The sequence below is a fragment of the Convolutriloba macropyga genome, chromosome 3, assembly GCF_964194025.1.
Source record: "Convolutriloba macropyga chromosome 3, txConMacr16.3, whole genome shotgun sequence".
Lineage (NCBI taxonomy): Eukaryota > Metazoa > Xenacoelomorpha > Acoela > Convolutidae > Convolutriloba > Convolutriloba macropyga.
The window spans coordinates 79,103,958-79,120,912 of NC_134470.1; the positions used below are offsets into that span (position 1 = coordinate 79,103,958).

Below are 16,955 nucleotides of genomic sequence, written 5' to 3' on the forward strand. Positions count from 1 at the left end.
AAGCAAAAGTCATTAGGAAAGTCAAAACAAAACAGTCAAACACAAATTTTGCGTAAAAAAGTCACAGACTTATGTTTGAACACAAAAAAAGGGTGATGTATAAGATCTTCTTTGTCGTAAAAAAAATTTAACCATCTAATGTCGGAACACAAACTCTGACCCCTCCTCCCGTTAAAAATTATGTGTTGTTATAAAGCACGTTGATCTGTACAAAGTTGTACGCGCTTAGGAGCGGTGATAGGGGAGATAAATTTTCAGGATAGAAACAGGCTTTCCTTAGATTCGGGGAAGTGGAAAATTAAGTAATGTGTCTTTTATTGTGCAATTAGTTGGAAATCAATTAGTGCACAGTACTTTCAGCAGAGACTTCTAGTGGTCGAGCTAAGCTTCAGTTTGAAACTCTATTTTCCTACAACCCTGTCTCCTAAATGTTTCAATAAGAATCTCTCGAAATATCCTTGGTCAGTTTATCAAAAACATTACATTGTTATGCCTGCTTAGGGAAATATTTTTTCAGAAACTCCAGACAGGTTCACAACTTTTGGTGAGCTAAAATTGAGCAACACCAGTTATACCAATATATATCAAAAATGATTGCACGAAGCTGCTCGAAGAACCAAGACAGCCACGGTCTATGATCACTCCAAGATCTGGCTAGATATCAATGATACCATTGTAATTTCTTCGCAATCAATATTGTTCTGAGAATGGGGAAAAGCCAACGGTTGCTTTCATCAATTTCCAGAATCAATGATACGGCAAGATTTCGTTTCACACGAAAATTACTGAGCGTTAAAAACTCTGACTGTAACTTCCTCGAAAAAAGTCCTTTCAAATTTATACCTCCGCTATAGTTTTGACAGTTTTTCGGGAAAAATAACGCTCATAAGATTAAAGTAATGGAAGTTTGTCTCTCGAGAGACTGTCAAAATATCTGCTAAAAATAGATAGAAACAGATACAGAAATGAGCTGAAAAAAGTTATCGCAGCCATTTTAAAAACTAATTCAAAGGGGGCTCAAAAATTGAGAACAATCAATTGAGAACATTTTTGGGCGCAAAAAGTTTTGACAACCTCATTCCCGTCGTATGAATCAAAAGCATTAACCACTAGGCTATGAGCCCTTTTCATCATTTATTTTACAATCAATTTTATTTTAGCAACATACATGACTTCTGAATGCGAGCAATTTAGGTCACGCAAAAAGCAAGAAATAAAGCGTGAAAAGGTTATTTCGAAAAATTTTGATCCTATAGAAGTCCCTGGAAAAGACTAGCGAAAGAATGTTCTAAAATAAATGAAAAAACAAAAAAGAGCGTCAGACGACGAAACAAAAAACATAGCCGGTAGAATACCGGAAACGTTGCAATAAAAACTTTTTCAATCAACCATACCTTTTTCAGAAGTATCAAAAAGAAATACAAACATAAACCGACCAATGTCGGAAGAAATGCTCTCAAAAGACAGGCGGGTAGAAAAACATTTGACCCCTCCGGGATTCGAACCACTGACCGATCCATAACCAGGTGCACTGACCACTCGGCTATCAGGCCCTTGTTTTTGCTATGCTGTAACCGACTTTATATTGGCAACAAGCTTTACTTTGGAGTGGGAGCAACAGAGATCACTCAAAATTGAAGCACAAAAGCGTGAAACATTCACTTGAGAAGTCAAAGAATGTTCTAAAAGAAAAGCGCAAAATGGTGAAGTAAAAAATTCGCATTAAAAACAACACGTTTATAATAATTGCTATGAACTTCATTGAAGAGCAATTAAGCAACGCAATGTATAGTAGTTAGAAACAACCAATTTTTAGTTGGAATGTGGGTCTGGGGGGTGTAGGTAGGTGGGGGGGGGGGTAGATTGAGGGATAGATAGGAACTTAAATGTGATCAAAAATTCTCGAAATAGCCTTATCACCTTGAATATTATCAGCGGTTCCTAATTTTTATATATTACCAAGAAAGCTACTGTTAAAGTCCAATGTTCGAAAACAGAGGTCAACATTCAAAAACGGATGTAAATGTTCGAATAGAAAGAAGTCAAAATTCAAGTCACGATCAAACTTGCTTCAGCTAAAAAGAAATCTGTACAATACCAATACTCCTCTTCGAGTCGTAGACACCAAGAGCACCGCAATATAGCTCCGCTCAGATTACAGCTTTGCAGCTATAATTATAGAATCGCGGGATGAGGTTTTAAGCTCTGCTTGATATTCATGTCATCGATGAATGGCAAGTATAAAGAATTACCTTGAAAAGGGCCATTGAATGAATGTATAAGATTTTATTCGAGTTGGTCACGGGTTCTAGACTGCCTCCTGGAATGAGATCATAGGTCTTCACATGTCCCATTTCATCTTCATCACAGGAGAAGGTCAATTGCAGATCGGCAACATCGCCATCGTAGTGCTTCACATAAGACAGACTTCGAAACAACTGCTCGTCTAAAGATGGCAGTTCATCAATGCAGCTGTACAAAGCTCCTCTAGTACCTAAAATGTGACCCATATTTGGAACAACTTATTTCTTCAAATTAATTGCACTAAATTGCAAGTGAATAGCATACTTAGATACTAGTGAGCCTAAATCTCGAGAACTTAATGCCCTCCGGGCTTTACCTGTTTAACCCGTTTTTAAAGACGGTAAGTCAAATGGACGAAAAAGCCTATCAGACAAAAAGTTGTAGTACGAAAAACAGCATAATACGACCAGCAGGACTAATATAATTGCTCCAAACTTCGTTTGAGAGCAATTAATTACCGTCTGTTGGCTGGAAAAAAAAAGAACATGAAAGTGAAGAATTGAAAAACTGCAGTTCAAGGATATTATTTGTCGAATAGTTTTCCTATAGTTTTTTCTTAAAATCCACGCATTTTCAGCAATTGACAATTTTCTCATCTCAAATTCCCTTTTTAGCAATATCTTTTCGTTTTCTCAGATTCCGTTTTCAGCAACTTATATTTTATCTCAAATTCCCATTTCAGCTATTTATATTTTATTCATCTCAAATTCCCCAGACATTTGAGAATTTTAATTGAGTTAAGATCTTACAAATTTCTTACAAAAGTGTCCTACAAGTACTTATAAGATTGTGCGTCGACTGACTAAGACTTTGTAAGACAAAATATCAGGTCTTACACGATACATATTTTTGATCAGCATCTTATCAGATCTTATACGATAAAAAATTCCAGAATCATTGGGGCTCCCTTTATTTCTGAAACTACATACCAAGTAGTTGTGTCAAGAAGAAGGATGCAAACTGTACTTCGACAACAATCCCTTCGTAGACTGCTTTTCCCAACAGCCTTCCCACATATTCGAACAGCGATATATGGTACTCGTGCATATTAGACGTAGGCGAGGGATAGAGCTTTTGATCTTCTGTCAATTTGAACAAATTCAGCTCAGGATTAAAAATTTTTGTAATCGATTCTTCCAAGAATTCTTTGAACACTCCATCCTGGTCAATTCCAGCCTCCATTAAACCCTGTTCATTTACAAATTTCACCCTAATCAGGCCTTTGAAGTTTGCTTCCGACAAGGCTGTGGAATTCAGCTGTTCAAATCCATCCTCAACAACTGTGTTTCTTCTAATCGTGATCAAGGTAGACTTCGGGTAGTTTCTAGAACTTTCGAGAAGACCAAGATTGTATTTCTCGTCGTTCACCAGGCGACGGAAGAGGAGTACACGGTCCTTGTGTGGCAGAACATGGGGCATTTTCTCGATGAGGAGATGAGCCCTCGTAGTGTTTTTGTCGTACTCCAGCATGAAGTTCTAAACATCTCCATATTCCAAGTTCCAAGAAATATCAACTAATGGCAACTTAGTAAAACTGACAATTGCACATTTAACATTTAAAACATTTAAGTCTTGTCCCAAAAGTTTTAAAATATTTGGGAGACTAGCATTACAGTCTATAGTTATGTTATATAGACCCCATATAGTCCCCCATTACCGTTAAATTCCCCATTATATTACAGTTATATTGACGATGGGGGGGGGGGCTATACGTTACATAACCACTAAGCGGGGGGGGGGGGGGGGGCTATGACGGGAAAGAGCAAAATAATTGATACACCCGATAGAGAACAGTCTATTAAAGACATTCAATGAATCCTTTTTCTCAACTTATTTGAAAAAAAACCGTTCCTTCGAAGTGCTTTTTTTTCATTTTTGATTACTGAAGTGAAACCTCAATATACTCACATTAATTTTAAGTTCTTTGATTAGTAACTGGTCGAGTGTCAAAAACTCCCGTCTGTAGTTCCTCTCCACGAGCAGGATAAGTAGCGAGTGAACACTGTTGAACAAACTGGGCATAGTTACGTAACTTCCAGTCCAGATCAGATTAAAGCAGAGTTGGTTCAGAAACAACACTAGAAGCTGCAAATCTGCCATAGCGAATAGTTTCTCTTGTTCGTAGACCTCGATGTCATCAAGAATCGTCGTCAAGTACCAAGTACATTCACAAAATAGCGAAAATACCGACAGAGCCCGATCGTGCAGGTCTGCTATGTTGTTATTATGACCATTGCTTGAAGCACTTGACTTGTTATTCTTCGTGCAGATGTCGCTGAAAAATTTTGCAGCGTCTCTCGATGCGTACAGCAGAATGAAATGCAGCATATGGGGCAGTATGTTTTCCAATCGGGTAATTCCGCAGAGCATTTCAACTTTGCATTGCGAAAGCACGTCCTTGGCAAGTTGGTAAAGCTGACAGACGCCAGAGACGTGAAACATTTCCAGCGAATCAAGGCTAACAAGACATTTGGACGTCGCTCTGGACGCCCCCAGAGAAGGAAAGGCTTTTCTGAAAAGTTTACTAGCTTTGCTTTTTGATTTGACAGCTGGAACTGAGGATGCTGTGATTGTAGTACCCGTCTCGGGTAAATTAGTCGAAGAAATGCCCGGTGTATTTTGATTGGACAAGTTACTTGAGGATTGTTGAAAGACGCTTGAGGCCACCGAATTGACTTCGATAAGTGTCGAAAACAAATTTTCAGCCAATTCAGGTTTCCAGAGACAGGACAACTGCTGTTTTACTGACCTCAGATTCCAATTGCCTAAAACATCATCCCAAACATAAGAGAGTCAAACAGTGCAGAAACTATAAAAAAACCTGTTTCCAAATTTCCGGACACCTATAACACGAAGAAAAAATCAACGGGAAAAAATCGTGAGCTAGAAAAGACGCCACAAAATTGCGGTAAAACCCAGAGCCGGAACAATTTTAATAGAAATAAACTCACCATGAAGTTGAGAAGCAAAAACGAAAAAAGGAATTAAAACAAGCTCATGCAGCAAAAAGGAATTAGGAGAAATTATTGCAAACAGAATTCAATTTTCTCTAACTGACAACCGATGGTAAACCATCAAACTGCCAACAATTTTGATATGCAGCAGAAAAAATACACTTAAGGAAATTTGCAGACCACCGCTCAATGGATCCAGAATTAGTCACTAAAGATGTGTATGAAATCGTGATTTATCCCAAATTCAAGTAGTTTTTTTTAGTAAATTTTCAAATAAATATTGCCGGTGCTGTTTTATTGTCGTATTGAAGAGAGGAACATAACCGCTGTGCTAAGAGTGAAACAATGTTCAGGGCGGGGGGGGGGGGGCAATGACTATTGAGGTGGAGGGGGGTCAAACATGAATTAGTGTCCAAAACAGCTTCGGTGAAGCGCATACTTAGAGTCAAGTCTACTAAGCCAAAACTCTTTCAGAGAACTTGATGCTGTTACCTGTGCGTCCCGTTTATGAGGACGAAAAATCCATAGGTTCAGACCAAAAATAGATCACGCGAAAAATCGCAGGAAAAACCCCACGACTATTATAATTGCTACAAACTTTATCGACGGGAATGTATTGTTATAAACTGTAGCATCAGAAGTTTTTGATCCCAGGAACAGTGCTGACCAATATCTGAACAATGAGCACAACAATTTTTTAATTTTGTTTTAACGAAAACCCAAAAATTTCAAAACCTGTAGTTATTGAATTTCTGACTCAGAAAACAGATAACCATTGTGAGCATATCTCATAATTAAGACACATTCTGACACTTATGCTCTCATAATTCTGACACATTCTGAAGTCCACCTGTTTATTTATTTGTAAAACCCATTGCATTGCATTAAAAAGAAAAACCATTTTTGGAAGGGACAATCAGAATTAAGTTCCAAAACATATTCCATTAGAGTGAGAGCCTTAAGCATAAAATTTTCGTAACATAATAATAACAATTGCGGGGATATATCGTCCAGATAAAAGTTGTTTTAACTTATATCTATTACACTAATACGGTGACGACTATTTTTTCACCCTTTTGAAAGCGTACGTTCGGAACACTATGAAATGGAATAAATGTTCCCGCGCAATTGGGCTTTGAGAAAACTGACGAAAAAACAATTCCATGATTTTCAATACGCCATTTCGTTTGTCTTCCATCAGTCTATGGACTGAGCAGGAAAAGTTTTGTCACAACAATTTTTTTTTTGCAAAACTTTAAAATTCTCAGAACTTCAATGACTTGATAAAAAACATAAGTACCTTATAGTCTTGTTTCGAATAGGTTTCTACTGCTACAGACTGGCTTCACATTTAAGAAATCATGGAATTAACTAATCTAAACCAGTATCATTAGGTTGAAAAAAAGTTCAAGATAATAAACAGAAATGAAGAAAATCATTTATACAATATATTTTAATATTCGCCAACTCTCGTTCTTTGTTCAACAAAACCGCCTCCTCTTTGATCAGATGCATGTAAAAATCGTTGGTTAGATTGAGTAACAATCCCTGTCATGACAAACCATTAACAATAAAATGTGAGCAATTTGTCGTAGCCGTTAATATACTTCTATAAATCTAAACAAAGTAGAACCAATAAAGTCAGGTTACTAACTTAATTAACCAAATAAGAGATTAAACTGCTGCGCTATTTCAATTCTGAATTTTATAGATGAGCAAGAAATGGAAAATTCATACAATCGAAAACAAACGAACACAGCTGATAGATTGCCAGAAAATAGCCGCAATAGCTTCGTAGATCTGCAGTCTCAAAAAACCGTAAAACATAGCCGGCAGATTGCCGGAATAGCTGCGAAAGAACAGACCTGCGTGCCATATAATAGATAGAAACAGATACAGATCTAAACTGAAAAAAAAATCGACGCCGCTCAAAAAACTAGGTAAAAAACATTCAGCGATGAATTAATAAAGCTTGTCAAAATTCATTCCACGGAAGCCTCTTATTAGGGACCTTTACTGCACATATGAGTTCCTTTGACCTTAACCAAATTGCTCTGAAAATTGGTGACTTAAACTACTGTCACCAAGAGAAACAAAATGCAGCAAAATCTTATATCATTGAAAACGTTTGGTAACGTTAAAAAAACGAAACAATTAAAGTGGTCAAAAAAGTGATAGACTAAAAAATCTGACAAGGTTATCAATTGCCGTCGAATAATTCATGATTTTAATCTGAAAAAGATCGCGAAAGCAAACGGCAGATAATAATCTTAGAAACTAAGTTAAATCTTCAAAACAGAAAGCTCAAATTCAAGAATCAGAAAACAACTATAATTACACTTCTAATCACTGCAATTAAGACAAAAACAACAAACACCTGTTCCTTGTCTTACACATGCTAGACAACATGATTTCACACTAATTCAAAAATTAAATTGATCATAGAAAAGACATAAGCAGCAGAAGAATATTCAAAGGCAAAAACTCTTTTAATTTAATACTAAGGTCGGAAGAAAGTTGCAGTAAATAGAATTAAGTAGAAATTGCGGAAAAGGCTTGCTATCAAACTCTCAGTACTGCCTTATGTTGAATGAAATCAAATGCAAACCAAAGAAATACGAAAATCTAAGAAAAAGCTGAAAACATTCATTTTTAACAACTGAAAAAATTAATATACCGAAAAAAAAGTAGGTCCCACGACAAAGATAGAAAGATACTATCTAGAATGTGAAGAATATGGGCACAATGTAAGGAACGCCGTAACAAAAACACATTTTTGATTTTTGAAAGTTAAAAAAAATTCAAGAAAAACGAATACAATTCATTCTTCAGCTTTCAAGACATAAAATAGAGAACTAATCATCCGATACAAAGATCTATTCTCCTGAAGAGAACAAAAAATAGGAGAAAGCAGAATTCATAAATACAAAAAATTGAAACATATTGCAAAAAAATGGTCAAAAAACTGTCAAAAGACAGCATTTATGAAAAACTTTAAACCGTTTTTCAAAAAACTAAAGCCAAAAAATGATTAAATTTTTATTGAAACGAAATTAAAGTACCTCATGTTGCACAAAAAGACTTTCTAGCAATTACAACCAAAATGCAAACAAAAAACTGACGAAAATCGGAAAAAAACTACCAAAATCAGATTAGCATATGTAAATTTTATAAAACAAAATTACATCGGGGTAGAAAGAGGCGTTGAGTATATGAATAATGAAAGAGAAGTTGTCATAATAACTGATTTTTGACAAAAAGATGGTTAAAAGATCCAAAAGAAATTGATAGAAAAAGCCAAGAATTAATTAAAAAATCAAGAAATATGTGACAATTTTCAACTTGAAACGCATTTTCAGGCTCTGCAAAACGCTGTGTAATCAATTTCCGAGGTTGACATTTCAATATAAAATCGAATAAACTTTATTTCTATAAGAAACCAAATTAAAAGCAAAAAAATTGGGCCACTTAGTCCAAAAAATGGCTAAAAGCGGTTATCTATATGTGCCATTCAGTCAAAAACTACTTTTCAAAGTCAAAAAGTCATTCACTAAACGAAGCGCATGATCAAAAAACTTCTCTTGCTTAGCGAAAATCTTTTATCGAGACAGCTTTTCTCACTTTCGCTTTTAGGTCAAAATGCCGCGTGAACAAATCTACTTCCTGTAAAAAAAAGACCGAGAGAAAACCAATACTCCTCTTCGAGTCGTAAAAAAACAAAGAGAAGTCCAATAATAGCCCCAGCTATCGCTGTGCGGCTATTAAAAAAACAACACGTAGCCTGGAGGACGAGGGACTAAAAAATAAATTCCTAAGGCGCCAAATGACATCATTACAGGATATTATTCACCATTATTAAGATTCAAATTGAAAAATGACACCAATTTTAACGCAATTTTTATTTGGCTTTTAGCAGCAAACAGCCACCAATTGAGTTCAGCTGCTTAAATGGCGAATGAGAGATAAATTTAGATAATACAGAACGTAGAAAGTCAAAAAGTGAAAGCGGTCAAGCAAAAAATTTGCATAGAGACACACGTTTACAATGATTAATTCAAACTTCGTTTGAGAGCAATTAATCATGTACATTCCTCTTGAAATTCTGAAAAATGATAACAGCATATTGCAAAAAGAGCCAACATGATCACTTAGCGCCAAAATATCCGAAAATTGTAAAAACGTCAACCTGGATAACTCGTCGAAAAGGAGCATTTTATGAATCCTCGCTTTGGAAAACTATGCTCAAATAATTGAAAACAATGCTAAATTAGCTGTGGAGACAATGACACCAATTCCTGTCCTCTAAATAGCGCATAAAAATTTCGTAACCAATCTTACTTTGAATGATCCTTAAAAAGTAACTTTTTTGTATCAATACGCACTTCATTCGTTATCAAACAAAATACTACCCAGTGTAATTCAATTTTGGATACGATAGATTTGAATACGTGATACTTTTCATGTATTTAAAAAAACCACTTTTTTCATATTTCAACCTTTCCTGGTATCTTTTCAATTTTTAGTATTTACTTACATCTCGTGATAGTTTGAGGAATGTATCCAAATATCTCATGCCAATATTTGGATCCAGAAGCTTTGTTGTCAAACGAACAGAGAACCTCCAAATGTCGAAGGATGGAACAAATGACGTCCACGAAGTTCGGTCTCACTTTTGGTGTCAAGACATTTTCACGGTCCAGAAAGCCAATTTGTATACAATTTGCTAACAAAAATAAGAGTTTATTGAAATCTAAAGTACAAACTACTGACATCAAGTTCTTTTCTAGTGATAAATAGTTTAAGAGTTTCATAGATAGGTTTTCTTTAAATATGATCTTTATCGACGAGGAGTATTCGGCAACTAACGCCACGATTCCTGGAATAGTAAGAAAATAGACACAGTATTCATCTATAACATCGCTTGAGTACTTGCACGCGCTGAAGATACGAAAAATGACTGTTAAAACCGAAGTTATGATAAGCTCCGAAAGCTGAGTTGTGGTTCCAGAGGCATAATGGGTGTAGAGATTGCGTCCAAATATCCGAATAGCACCGTTGGACTGATAGGTAGTTAGAAAGACGTTTGTAACATTTGTTAGCCCTGCCTTCAGTACTGAGAACTGCTTAACAGCCAGTACTTGTTTCCACGCCGTCACTTCAGTTAAAAGCAAGGCAAGTCTGAGGTAAATCAGAAACGTATCCTAAACACAGAGTCAGAAAATTGTGTCACTTTTTTTCATTTTCTAAATACGCTGAAAATTATACCGTTTGAGGCCCTTTGGTCAAACCCAATCAACTGACAATTAATGTCCTTTTCCGACATCTTGTTTATTTGAGATCGGAGTTTGTTCGAGACTGCAAATCGCAATAAGTTTTATACGATTTTTATTTTATAATATTAAATTTCGCCATTTTTGCTAGATTTTTTTCTTGTTCTTTATTATGGTTTCTCGGGTTCAATGATGTTGGATATTTATGATCGGCCCTGAAAACACCTCCAGCTTTTTGGTAAATACAGATGTTTGATTTGTAAACTTCCTTGATGTCAGTTATTGTTCCTGTATGCATTACACGGCGAATTCAATTAATATGATGTTTAAAATTCCCTAAGTCACTAAACCTTAAACCTTGGCCAGAACTTTCTGCAGATAGACGTTTCTGTTATGTTCTGTATAGTGACGTTCAAGCAAAGAGTCTTTGTTGCTAGCATACCGCCTCTACAAGATGATACCTTATAACCCAAACAAACGAATGGACAAAACAGCCGTCAGATAGCCGGAAGAGCTACGCAAATAGACTTGCCTGTCACGAGATCCAGATAGAAACACCGAGAATGATTGAGTTCAAAAAATTAATTGCCACCGCTTCAAAAACTTACAAAAATTATCTGAAAAAGCTTACTTATCATTGAGAAAATTTTCGTGTGCTAAGAGATTTGACAGCGCAGAGATTTGATCCCCTGATCTCCGGCGTAAGAAACGCAAACATTAACCACTCGGCTATCAGACCCTTGCTATAGATTATCTTACAATCTCTTCCGTTTTAGCAACAGACATCATTCTGAATAAGAGCAATTTAAGTCATGTACAGGCAAGAAAACCAGCGTGAAAAAGTCACTCACAAAATCATGCGAAAGAATGCTCTAGAACAAAAGTAACGACAACAACAAAACATAGCAGGACAAGTCCTGAATAACACTTCCAAGAATTTTCATTGATTAAACAAACAACAAACTTAGATTGGACTATGAATGGATTGTGATAACCATTAGAAAAAAAATCAGATCGAAAAAATTGAAAAAAGTTAAAATGTCAAGTTACCGCATGCGCAAAAAACCACTAAGCAGAAATCGAATGTGTGTTCAAACACCATTTTCAAATTCTACATTAAAACAAGCGAAAAACTTTACGCCGCAAATCACTCGCTTTTTCGCTCCAGTTCAGGTTTCAGCGTGACGAAAACGACAGAACATCTGACGCTTTATGTTGCGACTCCAAGAAAACTGTTCCAAAGAGGCGCTGTAATACAGGTTATTTGCACCATCATAATACCAATTGACAAGAAAAAGTAACAAAATCGGCCCATAAACCGAGGAAAAGAAAAGTTGATGACGAAGGACAAAATAAATTCTATAAAAATCAAAGAAATTCTCCACAAAACGTTAAAATGACATTTCTCAGTCAATATAGGCGAGAAAACTTTTATGTCTACTGCTAGATCACCCACCCACCCAATAATTAACAGATAAGAATATCAACAATTTAAAAATGCGAACATATAAAAAGAAATTTGTATTATTTATATCAGTGAAAAGTGCCTTGTGTAGCTTTCAAGTTTCACTTAATGGGAGCAACATCTATGAAATCGTTCGTAATTATTAATTGATTCAAAACAAAACAGTGATATGCCAGAAATCGTAAGAAATAGGCAAACAATAAAACATAGCTGGCAGATTGCCAGAAAATAGCCAAATAGCTTCGTAGATCTGCGGTCTCTAAAAACAGTAAAGACAGACCAAAAAAATTTGTCTTTTCATTGAAAGCTGATATGTTATATTTTGATTTAAAATCTGTATAAGTTTTTGCTGCTTCTATCAGCTGCTCTCTGATAACTTTCAATTAGAGTGACATACACCCATTTGACTTTATCTCTTTGAATTAAAGTAAATAAAAGTCAATTTCAAAGTGAGGAAGTAATTTTTGTGAGTGAGGTAAGTCAATTGTGACCAAAAATTTAATCACGCAAATGAACAAAAAACCTCGCTCCACTAAGCGCGAAAAATGACGTCACGCACGCACTTCAGTTGAAATTGCATGAACGAATTAACAAAAAGCAGATTTGAAGTGGTTGTGACGTCATATGGTCGTAACAAAAATCGCGACGACGAATTCAAAAAAACCAAGAGAAGGCCAATAATAGCCCAGCTATCGCTGTGCGGCTATTAAAAAAGAAAAAATGGCAAAGATTTGTTTAAAACTCTGTAACAAAGAACTCAAAATTGATATCAATCAAAGGGGGAAAGACAACCAAAAAAAGTCAAAACATTTGATTTTAACCAAAAACCAGTAATTGAAAAAGAATACAAAAACTGCTCAAAAGGTTTAAAACATCGCAACATGGTAAAAAAAATATGACACTATATGAAAACTGACACTATGAGTAATATTTGCCTCCAACCGCGGTTTTATCCGGTTAAATAATTGAGGGAACCACCTTTGACTGAGAAGGTTAGAGTTAAACCTACAGAACTGCTTTGAAAAAGCCGCATGTTATCAAAAAATTTCGCTCGCTTAATGCAAACTTTTTCCTACCCACTTTTCTCGCTTTCTGTCAAAAAAGCGACATAAACAGAACATAACCGACTAAACGTCGGAAGAATTGCTCTTGAACGACTAGTGGGAGCTCTAATCAATTGCAGCCTGCTTCAGTCGGGGGGGGGGAGCCCAATGGGACTAAGAAGTTCTATAGTGGGCTTCAAATAACCACATTAGAGGTTAACATATACCACTATTAAGATTTAAAGTAAAAAAATGACAACAGTTTCGGCGCACTTTTCATTTGACTTTTAGTATTAAATTGCCGCCAATTGAGTTCAGCTGCTTGAAATTGTGATTGAGAGGGAATTTTAGATCACGCGAAATGCAAAAAGTCAAGGGCGTAAAAGTCACTCGAAAAGTCAAAATTTTCGAGCGAAAATTTTGCATAAAAAAAGACACACACGTTTACAATAATTGCTATGAACTACGTTCAAGAGCAATTAAAAATCATTTTCTCTTCTCTTAGCCTAAATTTGACCTAAACGCTAGGTTTTCACGAATTTCACCTGTTTCAAGTACACTAAAAGTAAATCTCTCAATCGTAAAGAAGACAGCGCACCTATACCTTTCAAATTCTTTGCATTGTAAAAGAAACCAAGAACACCGCAAATATAGCCAGGCTCAGCTTACAGCTATAACTAAATATTATAAAATTATCGTACTTTGTGTGCGGACTGTGAGATGTCGAGGCTCTCACAGTGCTTCAAAGACAGTCGAATGAGACTCTGAACCTGCGCAGACCACGTCTTCACGTAATCCTTCTGCAGCACCAAACCAACGTATGACTGCTTTAAAGAAACATCTGACATAATTGAAGTCGTTATGCATTTGCAAACTGCTGATATTTTTGAGTGAAAGCGTTGATAATTTTTTACATTCTGATTTTTAAGATTATGTACAACTAGATATTTTTCAATTGCTAAAAAGCAATCTTTGAAGTCTATGATTTCACTTTTTTGGTTCGCATTTGATAAGGCGAAGTCGAGTTCAACTTCGCTTTCTTTACAGAGCCGACTTCTGACGAGGAACCGTCTCACGACTGATTGAATGATAAGTATTGCGTTCTCCTGTCGCTTGACATTTGCCCTTTCTTCTCTGGCATTTCGGGCCTTTTCTACGATAGCCTTTTTTGAATCCATTTGCAGTAGTTTGTTTTGTGTTTTTTGTACCGTGTGTATAATGTTATATGTGAGGAAGTGGAATTCTTATGTGACGACAGCTGTCTGATGACGTCATTTTGGATCTAGAAAATGTTTGAATTCAACGACAATCTGGTATAGCAGTGATAGACAACACAAAGCTCAGTATCAAGATAACAACATAACCAACTACCGTCGGAATAATTGCTCTCCAACAACAGGCGAGGGGTTGGCTTGTTTGGTTGAGCTAGCTAAGGATTCTTTCACGTCTTGAAGTTCTGCCTGCTTAGCAGATTTGTTGTACCGTAAGCTAAATCTCTATGAGAGACACTTTATTGCTCAGACACTTAATTCCCAGTTAATGCCGTTTTCGATGATGAAAAGACAATTTATATCGCTCAAGTGAGCACAAGACTGGTCTAGAAAAATGCCAAGCTATCAAGCAGCATTTTTGCAAAGGACAATAATTCGACTACAATAATTGCTTCAACCTTCGTTTGAGGGCAATTATAAAGTTAACAGATAAAAATACCCGGTAGATTGCCGGAAAATAGCCGCCGTTGATTCCAATAAGCATGATTGTGATTGAAAGAATAGAAGATAATGAAAAAAAAAGATTTTTGTACAAAAACATTTTTTAAAGTCCGATTTATTTTGATGGAATTTCGTAGTTGAACATACTTATATTTCTTAAAGAGAGGCTAGAGGGGCTACTATCAATACCAATAAGCATTAGAGATGGTAACTAAGACTTATAGGAACGAAGTTCAAATAGCGGGCATCTAAAATTGGGCTTTATGGGTTTATCCCGTTTCTATTTGACTTCATTTTTTTATACTGACTCTGTTCATTTTAAATTGCTTTGCTGAGAAACTGATGTTCGAAATTACTTTTAGCAGAATGAGAGAAGAGAGAAACTAGCCTAGAGAAGTCAACAAGATTTCACGCAAAATGTTGAAAAAGCGGCAAAATGAGGTAAAGCGAAACATTTTTTTGTTCGACGAAGCAAAAAACATAACCGGAATTCCGGAAGGGACTCGAAGAATCAAAACTTCACCAAAATACCGTAATTTCAGCTGAAGCCATTACATTTTTTACAAACCATTAACTCAATACCTCCCCAGGACTGATCTAAAAATTGGTGAAATTCAAACCACTGTCACCAAGAGAAACAAAACGCAAAAATTTTTATTATTGAAGACGTTTGGTAACGTTAAAAAAGTCCGAAATCAGGATGGTAAAAAAACTGATAGGCTGAAAAAGCTGACAGGGCTATCAATTGCCCTCGAATAATTCATGATTCTAATCTCAAAAAGATCGCGAAAGCAAACGGCAGATAAATCTTAGAAACTAAGTTAAACTTTTCAAAAAAGAATGCTCAAATTTAGAAATCAGAAAACCACCACAATTAGATTTCCAATCACTGCAATTCAGACAAAGACAACAAAGACTTCTTCCCGGATGTATATATTCTAGACAACATGATTTCATACTAATTCAAAAATTAAACTAATCAGAAAAGACATAAGCAACAGAATAATGCAAAAAAAACCGTTTAAAAACAATACAAAGTCCTGAAGAAAATTGCAATAAATAGTAATTGATAAGTGGAACTTTTGGGAAAGGTTTTCTAGCAAACTCTCAGTATTGCCTTATGTAGAATGAAATCAAGCGCAAACCAAAGAACTGACAAAAATGTAAGAATAAGCTGAAATCATTGATTTTAACAACTGAAAAAATGAATACAACGAATATAATGTAGGTGCCAGTACATAGCTAGCATGATACAAAAAAAAACAATTAGGAGCCCTATAATAGCCCGCTGAGTGGAGGACGGCTATTAACAAAGAAAAACTTGGTTTCAGAAAGCATTTATTAATCGAATTTATCATTTAGCGTTGAAATAAAATGGCTTTAATACTGATTCAACTCAAACACTCAAATTACAAAAATATTTTGATCAAAAAGTGATAAATAGGCAACGACGAACGAAATCATATCGACAAAATAACTAACTAACTACAAAATCACAACAGTAACACAGAATTTTATATTTTAGTTTTGTTATTAACATCACTCTTCGAGCGCCAAGTGAGAGATTTACAGAGCAAAATATACTTCTCACCTGAAATTTAAAAACTCAATCATACAAATATAGATATTAAGATAACTGCTTCCTTCAATTTAAAATAAAAAGTCAGACATCAAAAAATTGATGAAAAAAGGACGGCTAAATATGGAAAAATGGCTGAAGTTAATCCAGAGCTTCAAAGTGGCAGCAAAACCCACTCAGTTATTCAGCCTAATCAATTTATCAATCCCGAACGAAAACACCTCACGCCTAAATTTTGCCACAAAGTTGAAAAGCATTTTTCCAGCATTTCAGATAGAGGAATTATGATTGGAGAGGAAGTTAAAAAATAGAAACTGGAGAGAAATTTGAAAAACGAAAATTGACATTACGAGCCAGCGCCCCTACCGATTAAATTTGACCACTTGGTCCATTTTTACGTCTTTAATTCACAAAACTTATCTTAATACATGTAAAAAGGGTCCTTATAGTGTGGGATATAGCGACAAACAAACAATTATAAAAATTGGTAGCTATACGATGTATTTGTTTTTGGTCGCCAAGTTCAACAAAATAGCGCAATATTAATTAAAGGTAGGTGGTCAACTCGGGTGTCCCTCTTTTCACCCCTATCTATTTAACTTACTTATGACAAAACATGCCTTTAATG

General features: G+C 35.6%; 1 protein-coding gene across 1 annotated transcript in view; it reads right to left on the reverse strand.

The window, feature by feature from the left end:
• Positions 1-14,451, reverse strand: part of LOC142336492 (ubiquitin-protein ligase E3B-like) — a 34,564-nt gene extending 20,113 nt beyond the window's left edge. The window contains exons 1-5 of the mRNA XM_075385376.1: positions 13,738-14,451; positions 9,793-10,459; positions 4,213-5,069; positions 3,234-3,780; positions 2,253-2,494 (exon numbers count right to left, since the gene is read on the reverse strand). Coding sequence (XP_075241491.1) covers positions 2,253-2,494; positions 3,234-3,780; positions 4,213-5,069; positions 9,793-10,459; positions 13,738-14,214 — 2,790 coding nt within the window. The 5' untranslated portion in view covers positions 14,215-14,451. The remainder of the gene's footprint in view (positions 1-2,252; positions 2,495-3,233; positions 3,781-4,212; positions 5,070-9,792; positions 10,460-13,737) is intronic.
• Between the last annotated feature and the right edge of the window lie 2,504 nt (positions 14,452-16,955).